Genomic DNA, 23,135 nt, shown 5'->3' with positions numbered 1-23,135 from the left:
ACTGAACCAAAATGATTAATTTGCTTATGTATCATGAGATCGCACTATAGGGATTATTAGTAAAGAAAAAAAAAAAAACGGTTTAAAGGGGTGACAGAAACCCTCTAAAGAAAAATGGAGATCAAATTTTAAAATTTCACTTTTTGGGCAGATTTTCCATTTTAATCCAATTTTTTCTTTAACACATCGATGGTTAACAGCCAAACAAAACTCAATATTTATTACCCAGATTCTGCGGTTTACAGAAACACCCCACATGTGGTCATAAACTGCTGTATGGGCGCAGGGCGCAGAAGAAAAGGAACTCCACATGGTTTTTAGATGCCATGTCCCATTTGAAGCCCCCCTGATGCACCCTTACAGTAGAAACTCCCAAGAAGTGACCCCATTTTGGAAACCAGGGGATAAGGTGCCAGTTTTATTGGTACTATTTTTAGGTACATATGATTTTTTGATCATTCATTATAACACTTTATGGGGCAAGGTGACCAAAAAATTGGTTGTTTTAGCACAGTTTTTAATTATCTATTTTTACGGTGTTCACCTGAGGGGTTAGGTCATGTGATATTTTTATAGAGCTGGTTGTTACGGACACGGCAATACCTAATATGTATACTTTTTTAATTTATTTCACTTTAACACAATAATAGCATTTTTGAAACAAAAAAAATAATGATGTTTTAGTGTCTCCATGTTCTATAGTTACAGAGAGCTATAGTTTTTTTATTTTGAGAGATTTTCTTATGTAGGGGCTAATTTTTTGCGGGATGAGGTGACTGTTTTATTGGTACAATTTTGTGGGACATACGCCTTTTTGATCACTTGGTGTTGCACTTTTTGTGATGTAAGGTGACAAAAATGTATATTTATATATTTTTTTTATGGTGTTTATCGGACTGGGTCCATCATGTGATATATTTATAGAGCCGACAGTCACGGACCGGCAATACCAAATATGTCTATTTTATTTTTTCTATTTTAAAAAAAAATAAATTATTCCTTAATTGGGGATTTTTTTTTTTTACATATGAAACCTTTTTTTATTTTTAATTTTATTTTTAACACTTGATTTTTTTATTTTACACTTTTTGTCCCCCATGAGGTCATACCACTGGGGGACATTTACTTCACTTTTTTATTTAATTTTTTCACTGTTGATTTCTCCTGTAACTGGGGCTGACATAGTAGCCCCAGTTAGAGGAGAAATACACCCCCCAGAGAGGCTGTACAGCAGTATACAGCACTGTACAGCCTCAGTGCAGGGCTGATCGAGGTCTCTGAAAGACCTCACAGCTCCTGCACTCTCCCGACCCTGGCAATCACATGACTGCCGGGCTGGAACAGGAAGGGCATAGCGCTTCCTGCTCTGTATACACAGCGCTCGGTGAGGGACACCTGGGCTCTGTCCATGCCTTCTCTCTGGGCTGCCCTGCTGTCACTGACAGCGGGCAACCCGATCAGCAGCTGCACGATTAGCGTTTAGCTTCAGTTTCTGAATGGACGTTCTGGAACGTCCATTCAGAAATAGAGAACCACCTCCCGGACGTTTTTAGTCTATGGGTGGACGGGAGGTGGTTAACTGCAGACTGTCAGCTTTAATTTGAGGGTATTTACATCCAAATCAGGTGAACGGTGCAGGAATTACAACAGTTTACATATGTGCCTCCCTCTTGTTAAGGGACCAAAAGTAATGGGACAATTGGCTTCTCAGCTGTTCCATGGCCAGGTGTGTGTTATTCCCTCATTATCCCAATTACAATGAGCAGATAAAAGGCCCAGAGTTCATTTCAAGTCTGCTATTTGCATTTGGAATCTGTTGCTGTCAACTCTCAAGATGAGATCCAAAGAGCTGTCACTATCAGTGAAGCAAGCCATCATTAGGCTGAAAAACAAACAAACCCATCAGAGAGATAGCAAAAACATTAGGCAAGGCCAAAACAACTGTTTGGAACATTCTTAAAAAGAAGGAACGCACCGGTGAGCTCAGTAACAGCAAAAGACCAGGAAGACCACGGAAAACAACTGTGGTGGATGACCGAAGAATTCTCTCTCTGGTGAACAAAACACCCTTCACAACAGTTGGCCAGATCAAGAACACTCCAGGAGGTAGATGTATGTGTGTCAAAGTCAACAATCTAGAGAAGACCTCACCAGAGTGAATACAGAGGGTTCACCACAAAATGTAAACCATTGGTGAGCCTCAAAAACAGGAAGGCCAGATTAGAGTTTGCCAAACGACATCTAAAAAAGCCTTCACAGTTCTGGAACAACATCCTATGGACAGATGAGACCAAGATCAACTTGTACCAGACTGATGGGAAGAGAAGAGTATGGAGAAGGAAAGGAACTGCTCATGATCCTAAGCATACCACCTCATCAGTGAAGCATGGTGGTGGTAGTGTCATGGCGTGGGGATGTATGGCTGCCAATGGAACTGGTTCTCTTGTATTTATTGATGATGTGACTGCTGACAAAAGCAGCAGGATGAATTCTGAAGTGTTTCAGGCAATATTATCTGCTCATATTCAGCCAAATGCTTCAGAACTCATTGGACGGCACTTCACAGTGCAGATGGACAATGACCCAAAGCATACTGCAAAAGCAACCAAAGAGTTTAAGGGAAAGAAGTGTAATGTTATGCAATGGCCAAGTCAATCACCTGACCTGAATCCGATTGAGCATACATTTCACTTTCTGAAGACAAAACTGAAGGGAAAATGCCCCAAGAACAAGCTGGAACTGAAGACAGTTGCAGTAGAGGCCTGGCAGAGCATCGCCAGGGATGAAACCCAGCGTCTGGTGATGTCTATGCGTTCTAGACTTCAGGCTGTAATGGACTCCAAAGGATTTGCAACCAAGTATTAAAAAGTGAAAGTTTGATTTATGATTATTATTCTGTCCCATTACTTTTGGTCCCTTAACAAGTGGGAGGCACATATGCAAACTGTTGTAATTCCTACACCGTTCACCTGATTTGGATGTAAATACCCTCAAATTAAAGCGGACAGTCTGCAGTTAAAGCACATCTTGTTCGTTTCATTTCAAATCCATTGTGGTGGTGTATAGAGCATAAATGTTAGAATTGTGTTGATGTCCCAATATTTATGGACCTGGCTGTATAATGCCATAACCGCCTAAAAAGGGAAACGGTCAGCAGATTCAAGGTGCCCTAACCACTGACAGCAAGAAATGCTGACAGGCTCCCTCAACAAAATGAGCTAGGTTTCACCCTGGAAAGCAGCGGTGTTACAGAGAAAATATAGCGTTAAATGGAATGTATCATCAGAAAATGACTTATTGTTTAAATTATGTTTTTATGTTAAACCTTTTTTTTTTTTTTGCATTTTTCCATGTCACTATCCATATTTAATAATTTATACAAACCCCCTTCTATCTGTAGTGTCTATGGCCCATGTATCTGCTCTTGAAAGACAATGGGGCCATATTTAATCACAGAGATATGCCACATTTGTGGCGTGAAGAAGTTACAAACTGTGTAACTGTGACTTTTCAACAGCACTTGTGCAAAAAGTTTTGCGCAAGTGCAGTTACTCTGCTGGCCCCAGTAAGTTTTTGTCCAGCCAAATCCTAGCATATTTGCGGGCAGTGGCCAGATCTCGGCAGGACCCCACTATAGACAATGAGGTATTATGATAACATCCTCCAAAGCTGGTCCAGAGAGCTATACCGCAAATGTGAAAGTAGCCTTAAAATTATGCCTCAGATGGATGCCTCAGAATATATATATATTTATTTGGTGTTAAAATATACTATTTTTTTTCTGCACTCTGCAGGACGGCAAAGCGTAGCGTGCTACACTTCTGGATTTTTTTCCCCAATGTATACGCTAAACATGGTACAAAAACGTGATGTGAACAGTCCCTAAAAGGGTGATCCAGTAAAGAAAACCCATTTCCGTACGCCCCATTAATGAATTCTAAGTTAATGGAGGATCTGTTCTGGAGCAGGGATGGCCAACCTGCAGCTCTCCAGCTATTGTAAAACTACAATTCCCACCATGACCATGCCTGCTGTAGGCTGATAGCTGTAGGCAGCCTGGGCATGCTGGGAGTTGTAGTTTTGCAAGAGCTGGAGAGCCGCAGGTTGAGCGTCCCTGTTCTGGAGTCTCAAGTTTCACCAACAATAACAGCTGATCCAAGAGGGTTTCAGCGGGGGACGCTCTGACCTGCTTATTGTAAATCAACCCTTATAAGTAGGGATTGTAAAAGACTGAGCTGTTAAACCGTCTACTATACAGAAATGGATATAATTAATGCGGCTTTGTCACATCTACTATACTAGTGTGGGGGGCCACATAGCATGAAATAGTAGAGCGGAGTTTGGAAATGGGTAGATTCCGTACCATCATGTAAAGCTCTCCCTGTACACAGACTGATAACACATAAGCCGTCACCATCTGGGTGGACAGACGGAAGCACGACTTACAGGCTTGCTCTAGGAGTCCGGGCACCGTTTTCACAGCTTTTTTTTCCATTCTTAAAGTGAGTAATTCTGCAATAAATCTCTGCCGGCAGTGAATACTTACAGGTAAGTGTTCAAGTAAAGGTGTAACACTCTCTGATACATAGATGATGTTTCCATCAGTCATAACTGCCAGGAAAAATCCATCCAGGGCCTGGAAGCAGAGAACAGACATGTATCCGGGATGTTCAACCTGCGGCCCTCCAGCTGTTGCAAAACGACAACTCCCATCATGCCTGTACAGTCTACAGCTATTGGAACATGCTGGGAGTTGTCGTTTTGCAACAGCTGGAGGGCCGCAGGTTGGGCATCCCTGCTGTTTATAAAGGGGATTTTCATTATTTTGGGTGTTTTGCTCAAACTGCTTTTTCATTTATTCTGGAAAAGGGCTTAAAGGGGGGTATAACCACCCTAGACTTTCATCCACAGGATACGCAGTAAACATCCGAAAGATGCGAGTTTCACATCTTGTTCCAGATGGAGGTCCCTGGACCCAAACAACTGGAGAGGCAGCTGTATCCTGACCTGGAGTGAATGGAGAGGTGGCCACACATGTACAGCTCTGTCCATTCATTTACATAGGATTTACAGAAAGCAGCATCTAGATGGTCTGAAATGTATAGCATCATGTATCGCTACCATGATCTACGTACGTCATACTAGAGCCAGAGTACATACATGTGACAAAAGACAAACTGTACATGGGCACAATAAACTACCATGTATACAGAAGATGCTGTGCACCGCTGTAGTGTTCTGCATATTGTTACCACTTAAAGGGGTTGTGCCACTAGTAACACTTATTCCCTATTCACAGGATAACGAATAATGCATTTGATCACTAGGGGTCCAACAGCGGGAACCCCAGAGATCACATAGGGGTCTGCAGGTGCTGCCAAACTCTCCCATGAGAATGCAGTCATGCTACACCCACCAATCCATTCATTTCTATGGGACTTCCAGGTGCACTGTACCCATAGAAGTAAATGGAGTGGTGGATGCGGCACCACTGCAATCTCATGAGGCAGTTTGGCGGCATTTACTTAGTTGCTGAGGATCCCAGAGGTTGGCCCCTGAGCAATCAAACACTTAATTCCTATCCTGTGGATAGGGAATAAGTTATTTGTGGCAGAACCCCTTTAACAGGAGGTTTAAAGTGCAATGACGACATGTAAAAGATGTGCAATAATGGAGGTGACGAGTTTTCAGGGACTTAAAGGGGTTGTCTCATCTCAGACAATGAGGGCCTATAAGACAATGAGGGCATATCCCAGCGATATGCCCCCCTTGTCTGAGACGAGACAACCCCTTTAAGGCCCCTTTACACTGCCCGATGTTTGAGCAGATTATTGCTAACAAGCAATCATATACACGCTTGTTAACAATAATCTACCGGTGTAAAGGTGCTGTCGATTACGTCAACAAGCAAAACGCTCATTCATTGGGTAATAAGATCATTCTTGTGGTCACCTAAATCATCGTACAGCAAAAATGCATTTGTGAAAGCAGCCTAATGCCATCTCTCGTCCCCATACAGAATCATTGTTTGACGACAGCCGAGTGCTTTTTAGACACCAGCCGTCAAACAATGATTCTGTATGGGGACAAGAGATGGCATTAGGCTGCTTTCACAAATGCATTTTTGCAGTACGGTTTTGAGATCCAGCATGGGGTATCAAAACCACGGCAAAACACTTCCGTTCAAATAATACAACCAGCTGCATCCGTTCAGAACGGATCTGGTTGTATTATACGGAAAATGAAGAAACTCGTGTCCAATAAAAAAATCAAAAAAACAAAAAACGCATCCGACACCTTTGACTTACAACGGTTTTTGGTGGCAGATCCAACTTGTTTAGCTTCCCAAGCCAGACCCAAAAACGCTGCTTGCAGCAATTTTGTCTCCAATATGGGAACACAACAAACCAGAAAGGAATGCATTCTGGTGCCCTCCGTTCTGGTTTCTTCAGTTATGTCCTCATTGACAATGAATGGGGACAAAACTGAAGCATTGTGCTACGGTTTTGAGACCCTGTGCTGGATCTCAAAACCAGACAGCACACTGCAAGTGTGAAAGTAGCCTTAGTGATCATTCCTCCCCATACTGTGGAGGAGATGCATGTAAATGCGATGGACGATCTCCTTCACCGACGATTGGCGGGAAGGACAGCTTCCTTTCTTACAATTGTTTGCTCCATCAGGCCATGTAAAGGGGGTTTAAATATTGTTGCCCTATCCTCAGACACACCCATAATCAGCCGTTGGAAGAGGCCCTGTGATGTCACATTCATTGGTCATGTGACTGAGCTGCAATACCAGACACAGCCACTATACAATGTACGGCGCCGTGCTTGATGCAGTATGAAGCTGATCAGTTTGAGTGCCAGAAGTTGGACCCCCATCAATCTGATACTGACGACCTATCCTGAGGATGTTATCAATAATTCATCCCTGGAAAACCCCTTTAAAAAAGGGATTGCTTTATGAAAACAGCCCCAGTGCCTATGTCCTATTAGAGAATATGTAGTTCATAGTGAGTGGTTCTCAATTAGCCACATCAGAGGGCTGTTCAAAAAGAGGTTCTGGTGGATTTGAGACGTCCATGTATTTCGTGCTCAGTCTTTGATTTGAATGGCATTGGGTAACCTCATGTGTCCTGCAGCTTTCATGCGCCCCCCCCCCCCCCCCCCCCCCCCCCCAGAGGTCCTCAGCTGCTTAAGTAAACTATTCCCGTGATCAAAAAGGCATAAAATGGTAAAGACAGGATGATACTCACTTCCAACATGAGCTGTGTAAACTCCTCATTGCTAAGGAACGCAGGCTTCCAGTCCTGTCGGATTTCACTGGCGTCTGACTGCGCACTAATTTCTGTAGACAAGACATTCAAAATTACTTTAGTATCATTTATGGTGCACAGAAAAAACTGGTTCAACGGACTGCGCTAAGCAGGACTAAGGAGGCTGTGTGATCTCTGCTGCAGCTGGTCTACGCTACTCACAAGTATGGAGTCTAGTCAGGCCTTGTAGGCATTAGAACCACATAAAAATGTAGGTTTATATATTGCGCACACCTCATTGGGTGGTCCTTATACACAAGGCTGAGGAGGGCCACTGTCCACCCAAGACAAAGTGTGCAGGAAGCAGTCTCTGAGGGCAACTGCTGCTGTTCATTCCATTGAAATACACTTTGGAAAAGTCAGACGTGTATCTGCAGCGCAAGCCGTGACAGAAATACCAGGCTGACCCTCAGATCTCTGCTGTGGATTTGCAGGCAACGGTTTTTTGTCAGGCTGAGACCCAGCAGTTATGACAGAAAGTGGCCAGATCACCACCAGGCCCCATTATAGTCCATGGGGATCCAGTGGAGAACTGTAGAATCCATCAGGCTGCTCTCGGTCAGCCTGCCAGATCAGCTGCCGCAGATGTGAACCTACTGGTACAACTTCTTTTTTTCTCTTTGACCCAGATTTCGATGGAGCGCTGAATGCACAGGGATTGTAAAATCTTGGCACAGGGCGAGTGTCAGAATCCACATGAAAAAATCTGCATGCAGGTGTCACCTCACAAATGCACCAATGTCACCTGGCTATACTGGCATATCACAGAGATGACCGAGCACGTGGCCCGCTGTGATTGTAAGCTCTTTTTTAGTCTTCCACACAAAACATACATTTATTCATGACTCTGGGTAAGGAACTATAAAAGACAAATAGGGCAGATGTAATATTCAGTAATTCTATTAAACACCAATGACATCCATGACCCATGTTAGATAATGACAGCGGGCAAAACAAATCCTTTGTCGCTAGAACGGAAAAATATTTTACCTTTGTGTTTCCGCAGAAAATCAATACTCTTTTGCAATACTGTGGATTTATCCATCTTGCGGGCATTTCCCGGCAGCATAGAGCCAAGCTCTTTAATGAGCACATTGAACTGGTCTCTACGCTTCTTCTCAGACTTGTTCCGAGACACCCTATAAGATAAAGAGTGTTAGTGGCATGAGTATATACAACATTGTATGTACATTTACATTGTGGACCGCATTACAAAGGAGCAGCAGAATTTTTATGTACTGAACAGTTTGTAAAAGCCTGAAACCAATATGATTAACTACAATAATGGTACTCACTAATCACCATTGTAATTCACGGACCCGCATGGGAAACTGTAGTTTGAGAGGAGTATTCCAGCAGAAGCATTCTAGATTGGCGGGGACCTGATTGCTCGGAGCCTCACGACTGCCAGAACAGAGGACTCCAGTTCTCCCGCTTCTCCCAGCTGCAAAACTGCGGCTAGTAGGAGTTTAAATGGAGCAGAGCTCGAGCATGAGCTGGAATAGCAGCGTGCTGTCCTAGCGGTACCGATCTACCATCTTCCAGTGGATAGGTGATAAAAGGGTAACACGATACACTTTATATTAAAAGGGTTGTCTGAGTTACAGATATTGATGACCTATCTGCAGGACAGGTCATCAGTATCAGATCAGTGGGGGTCTGACACAGAGCACCCTCGGCAATCAGCTGTTTGAAGGGGCCATGGTGCTCATGCGAGCGCTACATCTTCTTACCTGCATGCTATCTACATTGCAGCAGCGGTGCAGTGTAATTACAGTGGTTCCTCTCATTCTAAGGCTCCAGTCAGACGTCCGTAGAATGTGTCCGCACCCGTTCCGGAACGGGTGCGGACCCATTCATTCTCTATGGGGCAGGAAAGGATGCAGACAGCACACAGTGTGCTATTCGCATTTCCAGAGCACGGCCCCGAACTTCCGGTCCGCGGCTCCAGAAAAAAATAGAACACGTCCTATTCTTGTCCGCAATAGCGGACAAGAATAGGCAGTTTTATAGGGGTGCCGGCCGGGTGTATTGCGCAATACACTACGCACGTGTGAATGTACCCTAATGAACCTAAAAAGAAGCTGCATCGCCACTACAATGGAGACAGCCTGCACATAAACACAGAAGAGGACACAGTGACTGCGCAAGCGCCACAGCCACTTCAGACAGCTGATAAGCAAAAGTCAAGTAGATTGATTCATTGGCACATCATTACACAGAGCATTCGGAAAGTCTTCAGACCCTTTCACTCTTTTCTCATTTTGTTATGTTGCGGCCAAAAAATAATAATATTCTATTCCCCCCACCATTCTGCACTCAGTACCCCATAATGACAGTGAAACATGTAATTCGAAGTCTTTGCTAATTTATTTGAAAGAAAAAAACTAAAGTCTTGTATTCAGACCCTTTACTTAGTAGAAGCACCTTTGGCAGCGATTACAGCCTCCAGTTTCCTTGGATATGCCGCCATGGGGTTTGCACATCTGGATTTGGGGATTTTCTGCCATTCTTCTCTGCAGATCCTCTCAAGCTGTGTCAGGTTGGATGGGGACCATCAGTGGACAGCCATTTTCAGGTCTCTCCAGAGATGTTCGATTGGGTTCGAGTCAAAGCTCTGGCTGGGCCACTCCAGGACATTCAGAGAGTTGTTCCTAAGCTTCTACTGTGTTGTCTTACCTCTATGCTTAGGATAATTGTCTTGTTGGAAGGAGAACTTTCGGCCCACTCTGAGGTCCACAGCCCTCTGCAACAGGTTTTTATTGAGAATACCTCTGTACTTTGTTTCATTCAGTTTTCCCTCAACCCTGACCAGTCTCCCTGTCCAAGCTGAAAAACACCCCCACAGCATGATGATGCCACCACTATGCTTCAATGTAGGGATGGTACTGGGCTGGTGATGAGTAGGGCCTGGTTTCCTACAGACACTACTCTTAGAATTGAGGTCCAAAAATTCAATATTTGTTTTATCAGACCAAAGGATCTTGTTTCTCACAGAGTCCTTTAGGTGCTTTTTTTCAAATTCCAGGTGAGCTTTTATGTGTCTTTTACTGAGGAGAGGCTTCATTCTGGGCACTCTGCCATAAAGCCCAGATTGGTGGAGTGCTGCAGTGATGGTTGACCTTCTGGAAGTTTCCACCATGTGCACACAGAATCTTTAGAGCTGAGCCAGTGTGACCATTGGGTTCTTGATAGAAGAAATAGAAAAAATGCTCCAGCACCACGATGGATAATGTGAAAATCCCGGTCTTTATTGTCACCAAAATTCAGGTAGATACAGCAATCAAAACACTGGTGCCCACCAGTTCCCAAGATCTACGCGTTTCGAACAATCGTGTTCTTAGTCATGACTAAGAACACGATTGTTCGAAACGCGTAGATCTTGGGAACCGGTGGGCACCAGTGTTTTGATTGCTGTATCTACCTGAATTTTGGTGACAAAGACCGGGATTTTCACATTATCCATCGTGGTGCTGGAGCATTTTTTCTATTTCTTCTATCTTCAACCAGGACTGGCTTGAGTCCGCCCCATGCACCGCTATGAAGGACGCAAAGGTGAGCTGGCTGTAACCTCTTCTATACTACATTGGGTTCTTGGTCACCTATCTTACCAAGGTCCCCCCCCCCCCCCCCCCCCCGCCCAATTACTTAGTTTGGAGAGACGGCCAAAACTGTCCTAAACTTCTTTCATTTAATAATCGAGGTGGGGTGCGTAGCAAAGGGCCTGAATACTAATGTCCATGCAAAATTTTAGCTTTTCTTTTTAATCAATTTGCTATTTTTTTTTAAATGCTGTTCTCACTTTCTTATTATAAGGTATTGAGGCAGAATGATGGGAGAAAACTTGAATGTTTTTTTTTTTATTTTAGCACAAGGCCTCAACATAACACAATGTGAAAAAAGTGGGTCTGAAGACTTTCTGAATAGACTATTATATATGACCAATATTTTACACTTTACATACACCATTAAAGGGGTTTTCCCAAGATCCCAATGGACTTTAGAAAAAATCCCTTTACCCTGAAAGGAACAATCGTATATTCAGTACAGCCTACTGCTTTCTACACAACCAGTCCGGCAGCCAATCATGGCACGGCCCTGTGACGTCAGAAGAATGGCAAACGTTTTTGGGTTATATAATACTAGCTGTGACTCGGGATCAGTATAAGATGTGTAACGTAAAGATACAAACTTTTTATGTAGTTTATAAAAGTAGTTTGTGCCATTTCTCTATAATCACTACTATAAATTTAGGAATAAATTACCAGCTTTGGGTGGGGGGGGGGGGGTGTGGGGCTCACCATTCCCCTTGCTAAAGTGCTATAACTGTACAGGAACACACTCCCAACTATAGTTATTTCATATAGAAAAGGGATCAACCAATTAATCGGAAGTACAGATATTATCGGCCGATAGTCAGGATTTTGTACATTATCGGTATGTAACCATGCAGATATACTGATAATGCGTATAAAGCGAATTTCCATTATGGAAGCGTGCACTAGTATGAATCGGGTGCCAGGAGCAGGGAAGAAGCGCAGCAAGCGCTTCCGATACTCACCTTTCCTGGTGTTCTTTGATGGGGTCTTGACCCCGTACAGCGTCAGGACGTAGTGCGCACACTATGACCTGACGCTGCACGCTGTCAGTTGACAGTGTAGCGCGGGCCAGAGAAGACAGGGGAGAGAGACGCCGGACCCGGTGATGAAGAGGAGCCGCGGAACAGGAGAGGTGAGGAGTTTTTTATTTTATTTATCTGAGGTCTGATAGGGGTTAATAAAGGGCTGATCTGAGGTCTGATAGGGGTTAATAAAGGGCTGATCTGAGGTCTGATAGGGGTTCATAAAGGGCTGATCTGAGGTCTGATAGGGGTTCATAAAGGGCTGATCTGAGGTCTGATAGGGGTTCATAAAGGGCTGATCTGAGGTCTGATAGGGGTTCATAAAGGGCTGATCTGAGGTCTGATAGGGGTTCATAAAGGGCTGATCTGAGGTCTGATAGGGGTTCATAAAGAGCTGATCTGAGGTCTGATAGGGGTTCATAAAGGGCTGATCTGAGGTCTGATAGGGGTTCATAAAGGGCTGATCTGAGGTCTGATAGGGGTTCATAAAGGGCTGATCTGAGGTCTGAAAGGGGTTCATAAAGAGCTGATCTGAGGTCTGATAGGGGTTCATAAAGAGCTGATCTGAGGTCTGAAAGGGGTTCATAAAGAGCTGATCTGAGGTCTGAAAGGGGTTCATAAAGTCAGTGAGGAGGGGGGAAGGGGGGGATGGTGTGGAAATTGGCATTTGGCACTAGTATATTATAAATGTAAATTATATTTATCAAGGGTGGACATAGGAAGGGTTAACAGATGCACAGAACAGGCACACCAACATCAACGTGTAGACATAACCTGCACATAAATCAATATGTCCAATTTTCTAATAGCTTGAAATCTCAGATAATCCAACATCTCGGTGGTCACTAGTATGCCAGATTATTGGTATTTCACTGCAAAAAAACTGCCCCCAATCCCCCCCCCCCCCCCCCCCCCACACACACACACACTTTTTCATGCATACAAAGGGTCTCAACCGGGAACTCAAAATATTAGACTGAAAGAAACCATGAAATACCGTTTTGCTTTATCCCTGTCATCCTCTTCCACAAGTCCATCAAAATTACTCCCATCATCTCTATTAAGACACAAAGCATTGTTACCGACCACAATATAAAAGATTGGTAACAGAACGGTCTACATGTTCACACCTGAACGTCCTTCCCTGCACTAGTGTAAGAGTGTAAATGCACAACACGACTATAATACTAAAGAATGCATATAGTCTTAAGATTATCCACCACCCCAAGAGGTGTCGTCAGCGACCACTCCTCGCAAAGCTATATGGAAATAAAAAAAAACACTACAGACATGCGCTGTAGCGAGGCGAAGACGCCGAGTGCTGATGGGGGGGAGGAAGGCAAGAACTGATTGCAATGATATGCAGATAGAAGAATATATTTTACACATTATTCTTTATAACACTGGTGAGATACCATGTGGAGTTTACGGAAGATATTTTATAGGTGCACACACTGTTAGCCTGGATCCATCTATACATAACGTTATAACACATTTTGAATAATGATATTTTCACAAATAGTGCAGAATTGTAATTCACGTCATCTATTCACACTGACTGTGGTGTAACTATACCGGTCACTGTGTCCCTATTATTAGGCTGGAGCTCAGATCTCCCTAATTATATTGCTACGGACAAGTGGTCCAAACAGAAGCAAGGTCCAGCACAGACGAAAATCCTCATACTTTATTTGGTAACCTCTAAAAATACGCTTCAGCTGGGTTCACATCAGGTTTCTGTCTGACATTTATTGTATACAAGTTATATACGAGTTAAATGGATGCCTCCGACAGTTGCTGTAGAGTGACATCCATCATCAAAGAGTTCTATCATTAAAAAAAACAGCTATACATTTTAGGCTACTTTCACACTAGCGTTATTAGAATCCGGCAAATCGTATACAAACAGATATCCTTGTTTTCTGGATCAATTACACGGATCCGGTGAAATACCGGATCAGTCTCATGCGGTATAATCTGGAATAACGGATCCGGTATTAACATTTTTCCAAAGATCAAAAGCGAAAATAGCACCTACTATGTCCGGGAACATACGCGGACCAGAAAACCGGATCCGGCAATGCGCCAATTTCCACAACACTTGGTACTGGATCCGGCATTAATACATCTCTATGGAAATCCGGCAAGTGCGGTATTGTTCCTGGATTTTGTCCAGAAAAAATACTGCAGCAGGCTGCATACCGTAAACGGGACGGAACGGAAGACATCCCGATGCATACTGAACGGATTTCTTTCCATTCAGAATGCATTAGGACAAAACTGATGCATTTTTTTCCGGCATGGAGACCGTTCACTGGATTTCAATACTGGAAAAGAATAACGCTGGTGTGAAAGTACCCTAATACATGCGATTTTTTGCTGGACTCAAAGCGTAATATACTTCACGTTTGCATCCTTTTATTCCCAGCATACAAAAGTGATGTGTCTGATCGCTAGGGGTCTGACCGCTGGGTCCCCCAACAATGATGAGAACTGGAGACTGAATGTATCACCAAACTACCCCATGAACATGGAGCGCATGCGCATCCTCCACTTCATGCTCTATGGGAGGGCCGAGTACAGCGCTCGCTGCAGTCCCAAAGAAGCAAATGGAGCAGAGGATGTAGAGGCAAATTACTGCTCTATTCACATGGGACAGTTCGGCGACACTTGCGGACCCCTGTTCTCGTGATCGCTGGGGGTCTCGGTGGTCCCCAGCGATCACACACTTATCCCCCTATCCTGTGGATAGGGAATAACTTATTAGTGCCATAACCCCTCCATGTCAAACAAATACAATTACTTCATTTAAAAAAAAAAAAAATACAATAATGACACGTTTGCATTCAATGAATTTACCTGTCTGTAATGGAGCTCATCTTATGGCTGCTTATGGAAGAGAGCAAAAAATCCCACACTTTAACCTCGTAGGAGACATTTGTAAGCTGGTCTGTGAAAAGATAGGAAGCGATCAAGAGTAAGTCCTGACCTACAAACCCACAAATCAGCATCTATACAACCATCAAACTAAAAAAAATAAAAAAAAATAAAAGAGCCTCAGCAATTCAATGGTTTCTAAACCACAACCCCTTATTTTTAAGGTATTAAAATAGGACTCCTAATGATTAACCAGATCTTTCAGGATAACCAGGACGAGCGCTCCATGGTCGACTCCGTGTTTGCTTTAGGCTGGTGTAATCACTACCAGGCAGCTGCCAATTTGCCAATTTAAGCAAACAGTCAAGAGCAAACAAAGTTCAGCAGATCTATGGAGACAAAAACAAGGCCGAGACGTCTCATAACAAAGAGCCAGAGGAAAATCACCATTTCCTCATCTCTCGCCGCCAACAGACATGTACGATATCATTATTTATGAGACCTATAAAAGGAAATGAAAAATAAATAAAAAAACTGAAGATAGGGCTTCACCTATCTTTTGTGGAGCGGAGGCACGGATCGGAAGGCCACAGAAGCACTAGGAAGCGCTTCCATGGGTTTCTGATCAGTGCCTCCGCACCGCAAAAAGATAGAACAGGTTACATTTTTGGCCGCATGTTGTGGATCACAGACCCCTTGTCAATGGGTCCACATGCGCAAACGGAGTGCACACGGCCAATACCCGTCACGCAGAATGGGCATTGTGCCATTACGCTTGTGGGAATGAGCCCTTAGGCTGTGGGCCATAACTTCAGTGTATCACTTCTCTGCATTAGACCTCACACTTGAGCATGCAGGATCAGTCTCATAGAGATCAATACAGTGGCAGTGCGTATGCTCGACCTGCCTCACCCTTCATTGCAGGGGGACCTGCAGGGTATGGTGCCTCTAGTTTTGTGATCAGTGGGGGTCCTACTGACAGGACTCCCACCAATTTATTAGGGATTCACTATCCTGTGGTTAGGAGAGAACTTTAAATGACTTGAATACCCCTTTAAAGGGCTTATCCTGGAAAAGATAATGAAGACTTAGGCCCCTTTCACACGGGCGAGTATTCCGCGCGGATGCGATGCGTGAGGTGAACGCATTGCACCCGCACTGAATCCCGACCCATTCATTTCTATGGGGCTGTTCACATGAGCGGTGATTTTCACGCATCACTTGTGCGTTGCGTGAAAATCGCAGCAAGCTCTATATTGTGCGTTTTTCACGTAACGCAGGCCCCATAGAAATGAATGGGGTTGCGTAAAAATCGCAAGCATCCGCAAGCAAGTGCGGATGCAGTGTGATTTTCACGCACGGTTGCTAGGAAACGATCGGGATGGAGACCCGATCATTATTATTTTCCCTTATAACATGGTTATAAGGGGAAATAATAGCATTCTGAATACAGAATGCATAGTACAATAGGGCTGGAGGGGTTAAAAATTTTTTTTTAATAATCAAAAACTCACCTTAGTCCAAGGTGAGTTTAATTATTTATTTTTTTGAACCCCTCCAGCGCTATTTTACTATGCATTCTGTATTCAGAATGCTATTATTTCCCCTTATAACCATGTTATAAGGGGAAATAATACAATCTACAGAACCCCGATCCCAAGCCCGAACTTCTGTGAAGAAGTTCGGGTTTGGGTACCAAACATGCGCGATTTTTCTCACGCGCGTGCAAAACGCATTACAATGTTTTGCACTCGCGCGGAAAAATCGCGCATGTTCCCGCACCTTTTCCCGCAACGCCCGCCTGAAAGAGGCCTTACCCTCAGGATAGGTGATCATCAGCTGTTTCAGGGAGCCGCTGCGATCACTAAAGCTATGCTGAGCGATGCAGGCTCCCAGCAGCTGTCCAAGGACTGCACTGTACAACTAGGCCATGGGACCGATGTACAGTGATGTCACTGGCCTAGGAAGAGGCTGTGGTGCTCAAGGCCTCTTCTAACAGCTGATTGGTGGGTGTCCCAGGTGTCACACCCCCGCAGATCTAATAATGATGATGACCTATCCTGAAGATAAGTCATAAACATCTTTTCCTGGATAACCCCTTTAAGGATTTGTATGAGTCTGCAATATTCAAAACATATTGATGACAATACAGATAAATAAGGAGCAGAATTTGAACTTAGTACAGACACTGACAAATTGCAAAGTGGACCATAGAAAAGAGATATTTACCTGCAGATTGTAGGCAGATCCAGTCTTGTTTAGTAGTATCTGCTGTTAACTATGCATATGACCACCAGTGTTGCCAACCATCCATAAATTCCTAGACACTCGAAAAATAGGAGACTTTTTTACACTTTCGGTAAATAAAATGTGATGTTTGTGATTTTGTGGAAGCTGGAGAAACTTGTGCAGGTTATTTATTACCTTTGGAATTATCATTTGACAGCTGCCACTATTGTGTTCATATTAGTATCTAAGCTACAGAAAACTGTCCGCCCCCATCCTTGCTACACCCCCTTTTCAAGAAAGTGGAGGAGAAACGCCACTTGCGCACACATTTTTGCGCATGTGGATTTAAAAAAGGCACAAACATGCAATTTGCCACTTTTTCACACCACAAAAGTGACGTATTTTCATGATAAATCTGCCCATTTTATTTTTTTGAAAGAAAGGGTGGATGGTTTTCTGGATATACTTTTTTTTTACATCACTCCATGTACTCTAATGTAGAAAAAAAGTTAATACCAGGCACTTACTGATGTATTGTAATTGTCCATATCGTCTTTCATCGCATTATAGACACTGCTTGTTTCCGTAGTTACGACCACCCTCCAATCCAGCAGTGGTCGACATGCCTGTACACTATACAAGAAAGCTCTGGACTATGCACACTACATCGGTCCTGGCCACCAGAAAGGCTGGTGCTTTTTCCTATAGTGTGCAATCATGGAAACGAGCAGTGCATAATTTGATGGAAAAGTGAATCCGGCCAGCAAAGGAAGCAATATGGACAATCACAACTTGTAGTAACTTTCTCTACATGATAAATGCCATTGACTGAAGTGAGACAACCCCCTTTAAGGGGGTTTGCCAGTACTTAGATATTGATGACCTATCCTTAGAATATCAGTTTAAGGCCTCATGCACACGACCGCGGATCCGTAAAACACGGAACGGCAATTTGCGGAACGGCACAGACAGCCTTTATTATAACTGCCTATTCTTGTCCACAAAGCGCGGACAAGAATAGGTCAGTTTTTTTTTTTTTTTTTTTGGCGGGGCCACGGAACGGAGTAACGGATGCGGACAGCACACGTAAAGCTGTCCGCATCTTTTGCGGCCCCATTGAAGTGAATGGGTCCGCATCCGGGCCGCAAAAACTGCGGCTCGGATGCGGACCAAAACAACAGTCGTGTGCATGAGGCCTAACTCAACTTAGTCAGACCAACACAATGCAAAGGTTATTCTGTGGGCATCTTATCTAGGCCTACCAGGTGAACAATAGCTGACATACAGTTATCCCAAGTCTGCACCTACTATTATAATGAGGATTACTCTTCAGATACCACCTTCATTATCACAGAGAGGAAATTAAAGGCCCTTCCTAAAGGCAGAATGATATTATAAAGAGTGGCTGTGCTTGAGACATGCAGGGTTTCTTACTAGGACCTGCAAAAGTTAACCAATACCTTGAAGCATAGGTCACATCTGTTAGGTATTTTTCTCCTTTTGTTCTTATTCCTAGAAGCACACTGTGATACTTCACGGCTAGCCTTTTCTAACAGGAGGCATCTATGGTTACCTGGCTTTGTGCTGTCAGAGTGAATGGTCTCCTCTGCAGCGTGGGTGGTTCCCGCAGCGTTAAATCTTCACAATCACTCCAGCCTTCAGCTTCTCAGGATTCAAATCTGCAAGAAAAATAATAACGTATTACTACAGCTCCACTTCCAACATATGTACGTCTACGGAGGGCTAAGCGCAAACGTATCTGTATACGAGGCACATCAACGACCTAATACACGTCTAATATCCGGATCAATGTCTTTAGAGCTGACTCATTGCTGTATGTTGTGAGCACTTACATAGGCATCCGTGCCAACATTACAGTATCTCCAGGGACGCAGGGCGGGAGTATCTAAGCCCGTCATGAGCAGCGGTGACTCAAGGAGCTCGACTGCACTACATTTATAGGGACTGACGGGTTACTGAGCATCAGGGGAAAAGCTTTTTCCCTATTAAAAATCTCTCGGAAATACAGCGGGTAAAAAAATACTGGAAGCACACAATAAATGGCATCCGCCCTCCGGCGCTGCACAGGGGTATGACCTGTTATTGGGGGGATGCAGGCCGTCAAGCACAAGAAATTAATTATTAGGAGGTTCTGATGGACTGAGATCAGTTACAGGCCATGCTGCTTCACCCGGTGAGTCCAACCACACGCACCTGCAGTTGAAATCCATACTATTAATTATAATAAAGGAGGTGGTCCTAATCAGCTGGTAGACCCCGCTAGCTTTCGGCGTCTTTAAAAACATTTGAAAAAAAAAAATTATATATATATAACAAAAAAGGATGGGACAGGCTCCAGTGTCAGTATTACTTCACATGAGAACTAATATAAATTAGTACATGAAAGTTACAACATTGTTATATACTTTTCTCCAACCAATCATCTGGCACCTCTCTAAGTACCAAAAGCTGAGGCTCGACTCAACACTTCATTAGGCCTCATGCACATGAACGTATTTTGTTTCCATGACGTTTTTTTTTTGTGGACAGGATGTCCGCATCCGTATGTCCATTTCGTAGCCCTGCAAAAAAGATAAAGCATGTCCTATTCTTGTCCGTTTTGGGGACAAGTATAAGCATTGTTACAATGGATCTGCAAAAAAATCAAAAATAAATGATGCCATATGGGTGCCAAATGGACGTCATCTTTATGTTTTGCGGATCTGTGTTTTTTGGATGAGATGCAAGACAACTGAAAACCGCAACTCTGCCTACACCATTGTGTCCAATACGGCGCAACCTACATCTCGTCACTTCCATCCATTGGCATTCAAGGGGATCTGTCACCCCAATTGTGGACTAGTCTATACAGTAATACATGAGTAGTGCTGCAGATATGGAGTCCAGATCACTACTTTTTATTGTCCTACTGCCCCTGGTTCCCCTGCTGTCAGCCCTCAGAGCTGCACTGAAATACACAGGACCGCTGTGCTCCTCTAACACCATGGAGAGGACTCGTGGGCACATGCCCGGCAGTCCTGACAATGTATTTCAATGCAGCTCTATGCGCTGACAGCGAGCCGAACAGGGGTCAGTAGGAAGATAAAAAATAGTGATCTGGACTCCATATCTGCAGCACTACTCATGTATTACTATAGATAATGGTCCAAAATTGGGGTGACATATTCCCTTTCACTCTCAAGACACAACCCTCCAATGTGTTAAGACAAAGCAGCCTTATATCTATTTCTCTTACCGCCTCCTGCAACCCCAGTCTCTGGTATCTACCGCTTACTTCCGATACAGATGGCTCATGTTTGTTCTAAGTATATTACGTATAGTGCCACATCATATGATGAGTTATACACTACAAAAAAAAAAAAAAAGAACACCTAGAAAACTTAAAGAAGTTATCCAATACTATAAACTGCCCCCCCCCCCCCCCCCTCCTCCCGACACCGGATGTTTTCATCGGCCCATGGGGAGAAGGAGCAATGGTGGTGCGGGAACCAGGAGCGGCGCAGGGAGCGGGGTAAGTATATTCCCTGTGAGGGGCCCGGCATATTATAGTTTATAGTATTGGATAACGCTTTAACCCATGAGCGGAGATTGGCAAAGTATAAACTGCTAGTGGTGCTTGATCAATGACACCCTTTATTCTTTTATGCAGCTGGGTATATGTTGAGGCAGGATAAGATAAATACATGCAGTGATTTCCTCCACAGTATGGGAAGGAGCAACCGCCAATGCCATCGCTGGTCCCCATACTGAATCATTGTTTGCTGGAAGCAGAGTGTGATTAGATGGCTCAATCTGCCGCTGGCAAATTATGTTTTTTTTTGTTTTGTTTTTTAGCCTGCATACTACTTACTGCAAAGTGCAAACTGTAACTGCCCCATGAACGAGCATTTGTTCATTGATCGGGTGATCGGCGGCACTTATACACAGGCAGATCATCACTGCGTCCTACGAAAGCTTGTCAGCGATGATCTGCCCGCCCCTCAGTCAGCGTAATACAGGCCTAAATCTACTGTGAATGGTCAACTTTACTCTTCACTTCTTTGACTGGTACTTGAAAAGATCATTAATGTTTTCAGGAAAACTTTTGGCCCAAGAGAACACACTAGAAGCATGAAGCAGAATACAAACACTATATGTGTCATCTGGAGATGATTTATATGGTCTATTTCTAGAAGACAGACACTAACCATACATCACAGCATTATTACTTGTCACTTTTAATCTGAATATAACAAGAAAAAAACTTACACAGGTTTTCCGAGACTTAAGCCTCGTTCACACTTCAGTGTTTGGTCAGTGATTTCCATCAGTGATTTGTGAGCCAAAACCAGGTGCAACTTTAAACACAGAACAGGAGCAGATCTTTTCTTTCTACCTCATGTCTGTGGAGGCTCCACTTCTGGTTTTGGCTCACAAATCACTGATGGAAATCACTGAAGTGTGAACGAGGCCTTAGGGTACTTTCACACTAGCGACAGGACGGATCCGACAGGCTGTTCATCCTGTCGGATCCGTCCTGCTGCTATTTCGCCGTGGCGCCGGACGCAGCGGGTGGAGCTCCGGCGCAGCACGGCAGACACGGCTGCCCCAAAACCTATTATAATAGGATGGTTTGGCAGAGCAGACACTAGCGGATCGCTAGTGTCTGACAGCTAATTATGTGAAACGAAGTGGTAGAAACCCTTTAATCCTAACTTCTACAAACCTATGAATGCAGAATCAACCTAATCAAACTAATATGAAAAGTTGTTCTTCTAAAAATCTTCATCTACTTACATATTATAAGTTATACCAGCAAGAATTAGTCTTTATGTAGAAAACTATGATTTAAATCAAGCCTTACTGACTAGTGATTTAAATCAGTTTGATTTAAATCAAATCCACCCTGGCCATAATTAATGGTGGCATTAGAAAGTACAACTTGTCCCACAAAAAATAAGCCCTCATACAGCTATGTGACTGGAAATATTAAAAAAAAGTTATGGCCCACAGAAAATAGGAAAGATAAAAAATTAAAAACTTAAAAACGAAAAAAATAAATAAAAAAATACTATAAAATAAACTCCGGTATCCTAAAAGGTAAAAAAAGCAAAAAAACAAAAAAAACAAACACAGGTGGCAGCATCATCTCCGTACCCCACTAGTACAGGTATTTAGCTCCTATAAGTAAAACAGATGAAAGGTCCTCTTTAAGTACTTTCATTTTCTTAATTTCAGGAGAACTCCTTTAACATGCTGAATTGTAAATGCACGAGTACAGGGAAACACAGCAGTAAGGGAGCTACAAAGTGCTGATGTCACAGGACACGGTATATTTCAGGACACGTGTAAAGAAAGCTCTCAGATACTGTGGGAATAGGGCTGGAACACTGCGCTGTGTAAACAGACCCGAAGGGATTTAGCTAGCACACGCTGTAAAAGAGCAAGTCAATGAACTCGCAGATTCTCCATTGTCCTCGTAACCTGCTGGCCCAGTTACCTACTTTCCCCGACAAATGCTCACATGGCTGAAGGTTATCTCACTTGTGATTCGTCATGGGTGATATATGTATTGTGGTGCCCTTGCAAAAGGCTCTATGTGGGTGAAACCACATGTGACATGAAAACTAGGTTAAATAACCATAGACAATCCATTAGGAATAAAAGAAGAGATTTGCCCGTGTCAAAACATTTTGTGGAAAAAAAATCATAAAGAAAATGACCTGAGATTTATGATCTTAGATCATGTTAAACCATTGGATAGAGGTGGGGATCGACTCAATATTTTAAAGAAAACTGAGCTTAGATGGATTTTCCAGCTGGATACTCTGAAACCTAAAAGGGTTAAATGTCGAATTCAGGGTGACAGGAGGAATGGTCAGCTAATATCCGTCCGTAATGACTGTGTTCCGATGTATTTTAGCATTCTGAGGTGGATCCAATGAAAGTTACAGGGATGTGTCCACGTTAAAATGTGATGTGTTTACATATATGTACTGTTTGAATTGTAATTCAGATTTTTACCCGAGCTGGTTGACGGGGTTTTGCAACAGGAATTATAAGGAGATACAGAGGCGCAAGGTATTGCCC

The 23,135-nt window shown here is 43.4% G+C and overlaps 1 protein-coding gene across 4 annotated transcripts in view; it reads right to left on the bottom strand.

The window, feature by feature from the left end:
- Positions 1-17,146, bottom strand: part of CLOCK (clock circadian regulator) — a 68,597-nt gene extending 51,451 nt beyond the window's left edge. For 2 of the 4 annotated variants that reach the window (XM_040418847.1, XM_040418848.1), the window contains exons 1-6: positions 17,046-17,146; positions 14,799-14,889; positions 12,937-12,996; positions 8,309-8,457; positions 7,259-7,350; positions 4,547-4,636 (exon numbers count right to left, since the gene is read on the bottom strand). In XM_040418847.1, the coding sequence (XP_040274781.1) occupies positions 4,547-4,636; positions 7,259-7,350; positions 8,309-8,457; positions 12,937-12,996; positions 14,799-14,818 (411 nt within the window). In that variant the 5' untranslated portion in view covers positions 14,819-14,889; positions 17,046-17,146. The remainder of the gene's footprint in view (positions 1-4,546; positions 4,637-7,258; positions 7,351-8,308; positions 8,458-12,936; positions 12,997-14,798; positions 14,890-17,045) is intronic. The other 2 variants (XM_040418849.1, XM_040418850.1) reach the window with 2 other exon arrangements.
- Between the last annotated feature and the right edge of the window lie 5,989 nt (positions 17,147-23,135).

Source organism: Bufo bufo, chromosome 2, assembly GCF_905171765.1.
Source record: "Bufo bufo chromosome 2, aBufBuf1.1, whole genome shotgun sequence".
NCBI classification, from domain to species: Eukaryota; Metazoa; Chordata; class Amphibia; order Anura; family Bufonidae; genus Bufo; species Bufo bufo.
The sequence above is the reverse complement of the archived record's forward strand: the minus strand, read 5'-3'. Positions and strand labels throughout refer to the sequence as shown.